Source organism: Schistocerca americana, chromosome X (genome assembly GCF_021461395.2).
Source record: "Schistocerca americana isolate TAMUIC-IGC-003095 chromosome X, iqSchAmer2.1, whole genome shotgun sequence".
Classification (NCBI taxonomy): Eukaryota; Metazoa; Arthropoda; class Insecta; order Orthoptera; family Acrididae; genus Schistocerca; species Schistocerca americana.
The window spans coordinates 325213796-325226697 of NC_060130.1; the positions used below are offsets into that span (position 1 = coordinate 325213796).

At 43.4% G+C, this 12902-nt stretch overlaps 1 protein-coding gene across 1 annotated transcript in view; it reads right to left on the minus strand.

Annotated features, from left to right (window-relative positions):
* Nucleotides 1-7430: 7430 nt before the first annotated feature.
* The window catches only part of LOC124556000 (Krueppel-like factor 2), a 33529-nt gene continuing 28057 nt past the window's right edge, over nucleotides 7431-12902 (minus strand). Inside the window, exon 3 of the mRNA XM_047130042.1 lies at nucleotides 7431-10070. Within this exon, the coding sequence (XP_046985998.1) occupies nucleotides 9057-10070 (1014 nt within the window). The 3' untranslated portion in view covers nucleotides 7431-9056. The remainder of the gene's footprint in view (nucleotides 10071-12902) is intronic.

Sequence of the window (12902 nt, forward strand, 5' to 3'; positions counted from 1 at the left end):
GAGAGTGTCACAGAAATGATACAGGATTTGGGCTGGAAATCATTAGAAGAAAGGCGTTTTTCGTTGCGACGGAATCTTCTCACGAAATTAAAATCACCAACTTTCTCCTCCGAATGCGAAAATATATTGTTGACACATAGGGCGGAACGATCACCACGATAAAATAAGGGAAATCAGAGCTCGTACGGAAAGATATAGGTGTTCATTCTTTCCGCGCGCTATACGAAATTGGAATAATAGAGAACTGTGAAGCTGGTTCGATGAACCCTCTGCCAGGCACTTCAATGTGATTTGCAGAGTATCTATGTAGATATAGATGTAGACGTTCTTTTCAGAACCACAATTAAGACAATTTATAGAACCTCCATTTGAAGCCGACTGTCAACCGACTCTACTGCCGCCAACCTACATTGCGCCTAAGGACCACGAAGATAAGATACGATAAATTAGGGTTCATACGGAGGCATACAGACAATCGTTTTTCCCTCGCTCTATTTGCGAGTGGAAAAGGAAAGGGAATGACAAGTAATGGTACAGGTTACCCTCCGCCACGCACCGTACGGTGGCTTGCGGAGTATCTATGTAGATGTAGATGCAGATTATAACGTATTTTCGTTTTATTATAACCGATTTCAGTCCTACCTTCTAACTTAGTCTGTCGAGTTAATCCATACGTTGTTGAAGTTCGTCTGCATTACCATTCTACCGGTGGCCTTTAGCGAACTGGTAAACAAATATCGTCAATATGAAATGTCTGCTCCCCAATCGTAGCATCAATCTTGCCTACCGATCCTCTGTTAAATTTTGTAATTTTCTGTCCCGACCACCACTGTTCATTTTCTTGTTAGTGACTGAGGTATTCATACTTGACTTTTTAGGCTCAGAGGTTCTACAGTTAATGCCCACTGATGTAATGTTACGGGTATTTATATTAGGATTAGTGTCTGAACCTCACAGGCAACGGCACTTGCTATTCCGTTCAGTTTTATAAATCTATAATTGCCGCCATTCAGTTCACAAAAGAATCTGGAAGTCGTATATTCCTAATCAAAAACAATGGTTTCGGCGTCACGCAACATACGTTGGCAGTCACGCCGCAATGCTGCCACGGAACTTTCCTTCGAGGTCACTTACTGTACTTTGAGACGCTTGAAGCACTTTCGAATGCATTAAGCTGCGCATCTAAAGAAGTATAAGAACTTCTGCAATGCTCTCTATAAGACATTACATCGTGCATCGTAGATTCCCCAATGAAACTGAATAAAAAATAAAAGAGATATTTTCAAAATTTGTTAGCACCGTGATCATATCAGCAACCACCGGTATTAAAGTGAAGTCGGAGATGACTGTAGATTATCCACCACCTTTTGATCAAACGTCTAAACATATTCATTCCGTAATTCTTTAACTCGGATCTTGACGTTCGCTGCAAAAGAGTAATTATACACTGAGATTCCACATGTATGCCTGGGCGAGACTTCGGCTTTTCGAGGCAACGACGCAAAATCAAGCTTACGATGTTATTATGAAATACCGCTTACATACTGTTTCATCTGGGAACATTATGCTGAACTCAAGAGAGTGACAGTATTGACTATTCATAGTAAGCAAGGGTACATATCAAGTGCCCCGTTGTTTCACCTCGTGTGAAGTATAGCAGAAAATTAAGTACACTGACATGGCAAATGAGCTTTTCTAAAACTTCAGCATGGCAGTTGACTTCAATTTTTACAGATTCTGCACGAATTTGTATAATACGGTTAATCTTTAATATACATTATTTACTGCACATTACGCTTACCTTGCATTCTGTGGTATTCACAGTGGTATTGGGAACAGGGAGCATGTCAATACGGCAGTTCTTGTCTGGAATCATTCATAATATCACTTTCAGCAAATGCGGTACATTCTTCCTGGTTCAATACCTATAGTCTCCACGATCTTATTACAAGCAGGGTTAAACATATTGTGTTGTGGAGGGGATATTGTAGCATCCTGTTCTCTTAGTGTGCACTTGTCAACAAGTTTTTGCCTTAGGGCTAAGAGAGAGGAACTCATGGGAGATATGTGATAGGTTTTGATGTTTCAATCATTTGGATTCAATAATAAATCACAAGAACAAGTTCTAGACATTATTATATTAAAAATTTACCACACGTTCTCCCCGAATAGTATTAAGCGCTATTCGAAAAAAACAGTCGTAGGTTGCACAGCTACAAATGGTAGCAACAGGGTTGCTGTACCACCAAGTCAAGATGTAATGGAATAATGTTTAGCATCAGGTGATATATTTCTGACTTATCGTGACCCAATCATGTTTTGCTTTTCGTTCGGAAAGGTAATCGGTGATTATAAGTAATAAGACAGTAATTGCTGAGCAGTTCGATGTAAGAATGTACTACTGTCGAATCCTCTTAAATACAGGCTGATTTTTCCAATTAGGAACGCACTGCGTGGAACGATCCCTGAGAGGATGATAAGCTGAACTGGTCATATGGACATATGACCTGAAATGCGTTCCGAGTGAAGTACACCTATTTGAAAGGTGGCGATAAAAGATCTTTGACTGTGACCCCGTTTATCAGCATGAGGCAGTTGGCCCGCCAGTACGGTATAAGCCAGACGATCATTGTGTATGTCCATATCACGTTTCTTGCTCCTTATCCTATCCAGCATCTTTTCCTGGAGCTTGTCTCGATTTAGGAAAAAATACCCTTTGTACTATTGCTAAAGTCTTTTACAGGGTAACGTATACTAAAGTAATGATTGCTCTCGTGTGGTAATCTAGAGATAGGCTTTTTAGTGAAAAATATTTGAAAAGCACTCGCACGAACCTATGAGAAGCTCAACTTTTTTTGAAATTGATTATAAATTCTTTCCTACCTGTTATGGGCCACACTAGAAATTACATTGATTTAATTGTCGTCAAAACTGGTTGCTAGTCTCTGATGGATTATTTTTTCACGCAAGCAAAACGGGTACCTGCCTTGCAGTGGCCATGACGCGAGATACCAAGGCGCGCTTTTTTCGACTTTCTATCTCTAGAGGACCTTACACGAATTATCACTTAGTACGGAAGCATACTAGACGCCAAAATAGAGATCTGCTTGCTGAAATGTCATGTAGTTAAGATGAAGTCAATCGAAACTTGATCCCGCAAACGTACCGCATAAGGGTTGGGTTGTTTTGGGGGAGGAGACCAGACAGCGAGGTCATCGGTCTCATCGGATTAGGGAAGGAAGGGGAAGGAATTCGGCCGTGCCCTTTCAAAGGAACCATCACGGCATTTGCCTGGAGCGATTTAGGGAAATCACGAAAACCTAAATCAGGATGGCCGGGCGTGGGATTGAACCGTCGTGCTAACCATTGCGTCACCTTGCTCGGTACCGCATAAGGAACTTATGTGGAGCTTCCTACGACTCTCTAAGGAAGCCGTTGGTCTCAGCTGCACCGATAGTTAGACAGATCTGTGCAGAAATAAGTGAGTATATCGTAGAATTCCGGCAGGAATAAAATAAAATGAAAGAATATATGAACTTTGCCAAAAATGAGGCATTTCTTCATTTTTTTTATCATTTCTGTCTATGAAAGCAAACCACACGACTGAAGAATCGATCTTCACAGAAAAAAAAAGGCAAGGATAACATCGATTCCCGTCTTCGACTGGATCATTGTATAATCTGAACGGGTCACAAATTCATTACTGTACTTTCTATACCTAATGTATTTCATAATCTCTTTCAAAACTAGCAGCAATCAATTCTGTAACCCAAGTAGGTGTAAATCTAGTGTGTTTTAAAACGTACACCACTCCCCTGATTTTAACAGCCTATTTATTGTAGCCAATATTAAGATATTTTCAGATAATAGTGGTACTCGGAAACTGGCCGAATAGTTTCTACCTTCAAAACTTCCAGGCTGAGGGGTCGCGTCAGTACATCAAAGTATTTCCTGACGTTTCATCTCCGACTGCAAGAGGTATCTTTGTAAATCGATCACGGCATTACAGCTGGAAACTTTCAACTGTAGTAAACACCGGCTACATTGTATAATTTTCCGAGAAATTGGGTTAAAGTCGGAGTTCAAAGGAAGTGTTAAGAAGAAAATAGATCTTTGACGTAAAGGTTTCCATTGGGTGATTTTTTTACGATTTTCGTAATGATATAACTGTGCAATAAACGCTGGATTAGTTTCGCTCAACTCTGATTTTTCGTAATAGTCGTGTTTGTTGCGTCAGCAATGAATTTTGTGAAGGTCGACCAAAATCTGTTGGTGATCCAAAAATCATACACGCTTGTGATTTCCGTGAGGTTGTGGCATCCTTAAGTATTTCGGAGACTGCACTGCATTCCAGTCAGGATGAACATCTAGCTCTGAAAAACGTCTCTTCCCGATGGATTTCTTGACATATCACCGACAAGCAGGCATGTTTCAGTTGCTGTGAGCAAATGCCGAAGAAAATTAACTGAAGAAATGTAAGAACCGTATAAAACAAGTGAAACTTGGATATCTTCATACGAACCGGAAACAGTTCTTTTTGTGTTCTAGCATGAACTGAAGCCCTCAACAGTACTTCGTTCATGAAGCCCTTTCAAGAAAATGATCACTTGTTTCTTTGGTTATGCTGGACTTACCTTAGAGGATCGAAAAATAATTATTCATTATGAATGTTTCAAATGGCTCTGAGCACTATGGGACCTAACATCTGAGGTCATCAGTCCCCCAGAACTTAGAATTACTTAAACCTAACTAACCTAAGGACATCACACACACCCAGGCCAGAGGCAGGATTCGAACCTGCGACCGTAGCGGTGTCGCGGTTCCAGACTGAAGCGACTAGAACCGCTCGGCCACTCCAGCCGGCTATTCATTATGAATACAACAATTTGTGTACCATAAGTCATCGATGAAATGGGGTAAAACAACCGGACATATGGAACCATTCTTCATCATGACAGTTCTAGTGTTCACACACAACTTCAAAAAGTAAATTACTTGACAGACAAAAACTGCGAATTAATGTCTCACCGACCGTGTTCAGATCCTTCTTCGCTTATTTACTTCATTTGCTCACTTACGTGAAAACAAACTCAGTGGACAGCGATTTTCAGCACCACATGAATCTGTGGAATCCTTCCAAAGGGTGTTCTTGAGGTACCAAGCTTAGAGTGAAAAAATATTTCAAGAACTGGTTCTAATGGATACGAAAGTATATGAATTTTAAAGGCGAACGTGTTGAGAAATAAAACGATTTCATACCATAAAACATTTTCTTTCATTGTTATAGTAAAAATAAAAAAAATGCTGCGCCAGGTCGTGAGTGGAGTCACGAACGTAATCAAAAACTGCTTCCGTGCAGATGAAAGTAGAAAAAAGTTGCGTAATACCGACATAGCCGATTAATTACACAGTTTGAATTTTTTACTTCATCTATCGTTGTACCGAACTCTCCACAGCAAACAGACAGTAAACAGAAGGAATAATGACGTTGTTGCATTTCTGGGCACAGAATAAAGAGTGTTGCGTAACAGAGACGCCAGCCCAGGGACACTGCCACCATCGTCCCAGAGACAGCATGTACCTTTTGGACGTATTTCTGCCCGTAGGTTCTCACAAGTGAATTAGAACAATGATGAACACTTTTAGTGCCATGTTTTGATCACAAGTGGTGTGTTATCGTTTCAAGCAGCCGTCGGTGAACTCCTAAAAACACATAAACGCCTAATGGCTGCATCCTCCCACATTATGGATGACAATAGATACTAATATGTATGCTTGGCGAGATGCGACTAAAGTGCTGCAGCGTGAGCCAAGGCAGGAACGGTTTTAAATGCTCCAAGGTGATACTGACTCACACAAAGGCATAGCTGTGTTTGTTGTCTTCTGATTCCGACATCACCTGACAGACTCCTTATGTGGCTCGAAGTCCTTGGTCCTCCGGAATTATTTTTTGAAGTATGCTGAAAAAAAAACTGCCTGTTGGCTTCTGCCTCGGGATCCTCTGCCAACGTTTTTCTCATAATTTGTCTGACGTCTGGCCAGGACGAGTGTCGAAGTCCTACTCTCCAATACCAGTGGCGGAAAAAAAATTACTAAAAAAAATATTAAACAAATGTCGGGCGAAGAACCGTAGACAGAAGCCAACAGGCAATTTGACAACAAGCGGCCAGGAAAGCTTTAAAAATTTTGTATGATGGAAACAGTTAAATGTAATTATTACTAGAACATAAACGGATCAGAATGTTTTTTAGATGTGTCGTGTAAGTCTTGCGATATGTGTCGGAAACATTCAATGAAAATAGTACTTTATTTGCTGAGTGTTTTGACAATTTCCGTATGTGTTTGGTCCAGTGATGAAGTAAAATCCTTCATCTGCCTGTTCATTGGATATTTAAAATTATTAATTATAGGTTAACCTAAGTAAATGGACATTCTTGTGAAATATTCTCGATTGTGTCGAAAATTCATTTAAGAGTTTTATCTATGGCTGCTGAAAAGTGCAAAATTTATATCAACCAAGTGTGTACAGGTGTGTAAGTCTTCTCGAAACACGTGAAGGCTACGGCAATGCTAATCGATGTTTTTCACCACTGCAGTAAGTATACTCGGCCCTAAGTTTAGTTACTTAGCAATATCAGTTGAATTCAAACCAAAAGCAAATAACGATGTTCCTTAGTGTCATCATTATTGGTCTTGCTCAAACGAAACTATTGAAAACTCGAAGTCTGTCTAATATATCTTTTTTGCTGATATGTTGAACTGTTTGTGTGCAGATTTGGACCAAACTAATTTATTTTCTGTTTTTAAAGGGATATTACTGTAAAGGCTACATTATTGTGAATGATTTACAAGTGAAATAGAAAAAAGAACGACAAACGCTTGTGATAAGCCATAATTCAGTGGAGACATCGCTTCAAAATCAGTGAAGTATTTCGTTGTAACATAAATATTGATGGAATCTGTTGGCAACAACCTGTTTAACTTTCAGGAAAGGTACAGAAGAGATTGAAATTTTCAGAAAATGGATTACACTGTAGATAACACAGTTCCCAAATCATTATCTCTAGAAAACTGTCACTGCATTGTCAAAGAATTATTTCATGAAACGTAAGAAATACGCATGGATTAGTTATTAATTCAGAAAACTGTCGTCGAAGAAAATTTGTTTATAAAAGAAATTCTACCATCGCCGTTTAGGTACATAATAGAAAACGTTTAGCTGTTATCCACCCAAGACAGTCTTCTTTGACAAATTTTCTTTCTTTTCGGAAATATGCAAAGAAATCCATTCATTCAGTGTTAAAATGTAAAGATTCTGATAGGTAAATGATTGCAAGGAACAGAAGTATATCACAATTGATGTTATATTTCTATTTAAACATTTAACACAACTGTCTTCGCAACACTCATATTTTATCGTATTCCTGGAACGATATAGTAAATTACAAATTGTACTCAACATGCATTGCAAACAACTCCATGAAAATGTAACTTCTTTACATGTATTTACATTATACTTAACACATGAATAAAATGGCACTTACAAGATAGCGATTGACGTCCTTATGAAGAAAAAAATTGTAAAATTTCACTGATGACATATTTCAGTAACAACTAGCGACTATTTTACAAACAACTGTTATGTCGGTTTGGTAACGGACACAGTCGTGTACATTTTATTACCTTAGTATGTGTCTCAATATAAATATCTTAAACAAGAATACACGTTCTGTACACCAGAGGATGTGTCCTAATAGCAGTCTGATACCAACTCTTACAGTCTAGGTAATCGATCAGGCACTTCTGGCGTATGGACGTCATCCGAACACTATTCACGAATACGGAAGCCGAGTCAAATGGAAATTCGCTGTATTTATTAAATTAAATAATGTCTTCTGTGCTGAAAAGTTTCCGTCTCTCCCTCGCTACCTTTTGTTTCCACTGGCAAGAGTAAACTAATAAGCTGATGGTGCTTAGAAAAGCGTCTTATTTATTTAACTAAACTTCCAAATAACATGTAGCTTTACTGGGCTGAAATAAAAAAGAGGAAACTAACTCCGCTGTCAGTTCCAGAGGAATGCACGATGCCGACTGGCCGCTGAGTGCCTGTGCCGAGGTTAGACGTCAGAAGTCCCGAAAATTGCCATTTTTCTTAATTTTGCTCTAGGCATGTCTCAGGATAATTTTTACTTTCAAGTACAAAGGAATTCTAGGAAACCAGCACTACTGGAAATTGACCATTGTACTCAGATCCAGTTTAGGGCCCGGGCAACACAAGAGGCCGCTTGGAGTGCCAAGATGAGAGTGACGCCCAATTACAAGATCTGTATACGATGGGTATCACATTTAATAACGGCACCTAAAACGAGTAGAAATGAACGACTTACAAAGGGGAGAGGAAGGATGGGTTATGACAGGCCGCTTGAGTGGAAAAATGTTCTGGAACTGGGCTTGCTTTTACTTTAGTAGAATGTTTTACAAATAGTTCATATAAGCAGTTAGTACGAGACGAAGGAAGGAAGAAAGATTCTAGTTTAAATTACTGTCAACGCTGGGTTCATTTGAGACGGAACACAGGAAGGAGGATAGGGGAAAAATGAGAAAGGAAACCATCTTGTTCTTTTCAAAGGAATCATCGTAGCATTTGCTTTGAGCGATTTAAGAGAACCACGGGAAATCTACATCTGGATGGCCAGATGAGGACTCGAACCGATGTCCCACCAAATACGAGTCCAATCACTTATGACTAAGCAACATCACTCTTTCAAACAGAAACCAGTTTCACGTTTCTTACCTCGCAAACATTGTGTACAGCACAGTGGACCTAATACGATTCTTTTTCGAAAAAATAAAGATCGCCTTAGGTTTTCAGCTTTAGTATGAAAACAACAGGGCATGTCGTGTTTTTAGGTATTTACGACACGTGTTCGACTTTTCTATTTGACTCGACCGTCCGGGTACTTCATTTTGTAGTGCAGATATGTACAGTATTTATATGAAAGAAATTCTGGCCTTGCTGACTAGTTTGTCACTAACGACGAGAGCGGCGGCGGCGACTACATGGTCATATGCCTCTTCATGTGCAGCGACAGGTGGTCGGAGCGCGAGAAGGCGCGCTCGCACAGGCGGCACTGGAAGGGCCGGTCGCCCGTGTGCTTGCGGTAGTGGCGCGTTAGCTCGTCGGAGCGCGCGAACTTCCAGCCGCAGCCCTTCCAGCCGCACTGGTACGGCTTCTCGCCCGTGTGCGTGCGCAGGTGCGCCTTCAGGTGCGATGACTTGGTGTACGTCTTGCCGCAACCCGGGTGCGAGCACGTGTGCACGATCACCTTGCGCCGGCTCCAGTTGCGTCGGCGCCGCGGCTTGGGAACGGCGCTGCCGGGCGCGGTCGGCGCGGGCGGCTGGGCCGGCGGCGGGGGCGGCGGGGGCGGCGCCAGGGGCTGCCGGCCCAGGAAGGGCAGGTGCGGCGATGACGGCGGCGTCAGGATCTTGAAGTGTGGGTGCGGGTGAGGGTGCCGGCCGTGGTGATACACGTCGCCGTAGCCGGCGGCTGGCGCGTGGTGGTGGTGCAGGTAGAAGCCGGGGCAGTTCTCCGGCGTAGCGGGAGGCGAAATCTGGCCGAAGGGCACGTGGCCCGTGGGCACGGCCGCGGAGGCTGCTGCGGGGGCGGGCGCACCGTACTGGCCCGGGTAGGCCGCCGGCTGCGGGAAGTGCTGCCCGGGACCCGTCCCCGACGACGAGGACGTCGGCGTCGAGTAGGGGAAGGCGGCCACGGGCCGGTGGTACGCGGTCGCGGCCTCCTGGTGGTGGTGGTGGTGGTGGTGATGGTGGTGAGCCGCCTCCAGCTTCACCTTGCCGGACGCGGGGGCGGCAGGCGGGAAGTAGAAGGAGGCGGTGTCCGGCTTGGCGGCGTCGTCGTCGGCGGGCGACGGGCTGGCGTAGAGCGCGCCCGGGGACACCACCGGCACCTGCTGGTCGCGGCCCGCCTCCGCCGCCCCCGCAGGCGCGTAGCAGTCGGCCAGCGGCGCGCCCACGCCCACGCCCAGGATCACCGTCTCGATGTCTTGCCACATCTGCCCACACATGCACCAGTGTCACCTCACCGTATCACCACAGCACACTAGCAGTTACATGTACACTTAAATACTACTCGAAACCACACTCGCTGCTCAGCCTGTAACCGATTACACGGTTAGTGGGGAACATCTGGAGCATGTCCCCTGGTGCAAATATTTATGCACAATAGCAAGAAGCGATATCAAATGGAACAAAAAAATGGTTCAAATGGCTCTGAGCACTATGGGACTTAACTTCTGAGGTCATCAGTCCCCTAGAAATTAGAACTACTTAAACCTGACTAACCTAAGGACATCACACACATCCACGCCCGAGGCAGGATTCCAACCTGCGATCGTAGCGGTCGCGCAGTTCCAGACTGTAGCCCCTATAACCGCTCGGCCAAATGGGACAAATATACAGGTTCTGTAATGGGGAAGGTGAGTAGAATGCTTAAATCTGTTAGTACGGTACTGGGAAAATGCACTGCACATGTAAAGTTTGTCGCATATAAGACAGTAGTGCGATCAATTGTAGAATACTGCTCCAACGTTTAGAATCCTTAGCAAGCAGGCATGATAGCAGAAATGTCCCTAACTCATAAACGTACTTCTATGATGGAAACGGATCGGTGTATAGGGCATACAAAATTGTAACTGAGATGTTTTGCAAATTCAGATCGGATTCTTTGGGGGAAAGGCGACCCCGTTTTTGTGAAACCCTGTTGGGTAAATTTAGAGAACCGGCATTCAAGGAAGACACTCCATCCAGCAAGATACAAAATGCGTACGTTTCATGAAGATAAGTTAAGTGGGGCTGTGGTACTTACAGAGATATAAGAAATAAATAGTGTCACACTCAGGAAATGAGCGCAGTGGTAGTAGATGCAGGAATCATGTACAGCCGCCCATGGCAATGTCCTAGTGGACGCGATTTATCGTTGCCTTACTGCGACCTCTTATGAAGTGTCGAGTGTGTAACTGTGTCGTGTGGATGACTGTGATGAGAGCTTGCACTGTTTTGTCTTGGGTTTGTGTTGTTAGTGATTTAGGGAGGGAGAGTGTGAAATCCGGTGCTGGCACATATCCTACTCCTCTCGGAAAGCAGTAATTAGGCCGCCGAGCTCAACGTCCCTATCCGACAGACGGACCACGGCCAGCGGTGTCACATGTCCTCACTTTATGAAAGGCAAGGGAGCGGTTTGGAATTTAATCCAGAACGTCGGCTCAAATATTAGTAATGAGAAACTTCATGTCACGACCTCTCCTCTTCTTGTCGGCCAGACAATGCCACTGAAAATCTTATTCACCGCCGGGATTACAACCGGCTTCCTTCCGAGTCGAGCGCCAACACACAGGCGTGCGTTATCGCCTTCGACTACGAAGGCGGCTTACAGGAATTTTCCCACCGCTCTCTGAGCGGATGAACAGGACACAAATTCGCTACTGTTGGTGCGTTGCACTCTTCCGGTATGCACTGTCAGTGGCTTGCGGTGTATACGTGGTGAACTGAACTTCACCCATAAAATTAGTTCTTACAAACGAACTCGAGACATGTTGACGGCAGAGAGGAAAGTGTGCACACTATTGCCATTAGAAAGTACCGTGAGTGAATGGTACAAGTTTGTTTCCAAACGAGATACACATGTCATATCGTCGATATTTGCAGTGCACTACAGATAAAAAATAAATGAGAGTAAAAAATCAAACTCAATACAATTACTCTCCAATGAGCCACCAGAGTAGACAGGCTGTCACTTACGTCAAAACATTCAGATGATCTCCCTGAAAAACTTACGATATTATGTAGGAGGAGCTGCGGTTAGCTTTGATTAACTTTCTCATCAGGCAGTAACTAGTTCTCCATTACATGTTATAGGATTTTAGGAAAGCGAATTGTTAAATACGGTTTATCCGGAGACTCGTGGAGAAGTTTAGTAGGCTCTGAGCACTATGGGACTTAACTACTGAGGTCATCAGTCCCCTATAACTTAGAACTACTTAAAGCTACCTAACCTAAGGACATCACACACATCCATGCCCGAGGCAGGATGCGAACCTGCGACCGTAGCGGTCACGCGGTTCCAGACTGTAGCGCCTAAAACCGCTCGGCCACTCCGGCCGGCCGAATTTTACTACACCTACATAGGGAATCACGTACAGGAATTTGTGCGCCTATTCTTAAATACTATTCAAGTATTTGGAAACCCCACCAGATCGGATTAAGAGGTCAGGTCGAAGCAGCTGAGGTGGCTGCTGCTATTCTGTCACCCGGCGGTTTAATAAGAATCAGAGCTTAGATGCAAATTCAGGAAGGGAAGAACAGGACTTCTCGCATATCCCATTGAGAAAGAATAGCAAACGCAGGCATCGCCTGCAAGGGATACAGGGGCCTTTAAGAATTTTTGTACAGAGAAACCGCTCCAGTCCCCGTATTATTTGATTTATTCTTATTTTCTCACATCTGACGCGAACATCTTCATGTATTCATTGCCCTAATGGTAACCCGTTACAGGTTTAAAGCTACGTTCAGCACAATCGTCAACACGAAGTGGTGTGAGTTGGATGCGCCACTAAGATAATTATCTGAAGACGCTCGCGAAACTAGTAATGAATGAAGTAATACCCGACCTGTGGCAGTTTATCTGTACATCTATTGAAGAGATTTAGAGAATCAGCGTCTGCGGCGCGTTGTAGAACGGTTCCACGTAATTATATGGGAGACTAAAGTTTAACAAGGACTCCGCAATACGGTGCAGCTGGAAAGTTTCTGAATTTTTTTAAACCTAGCTAACTGAAGCACTGACGGTGGAGCTGTGCTTCGAAAGGTACAATGATGAATAAAATATG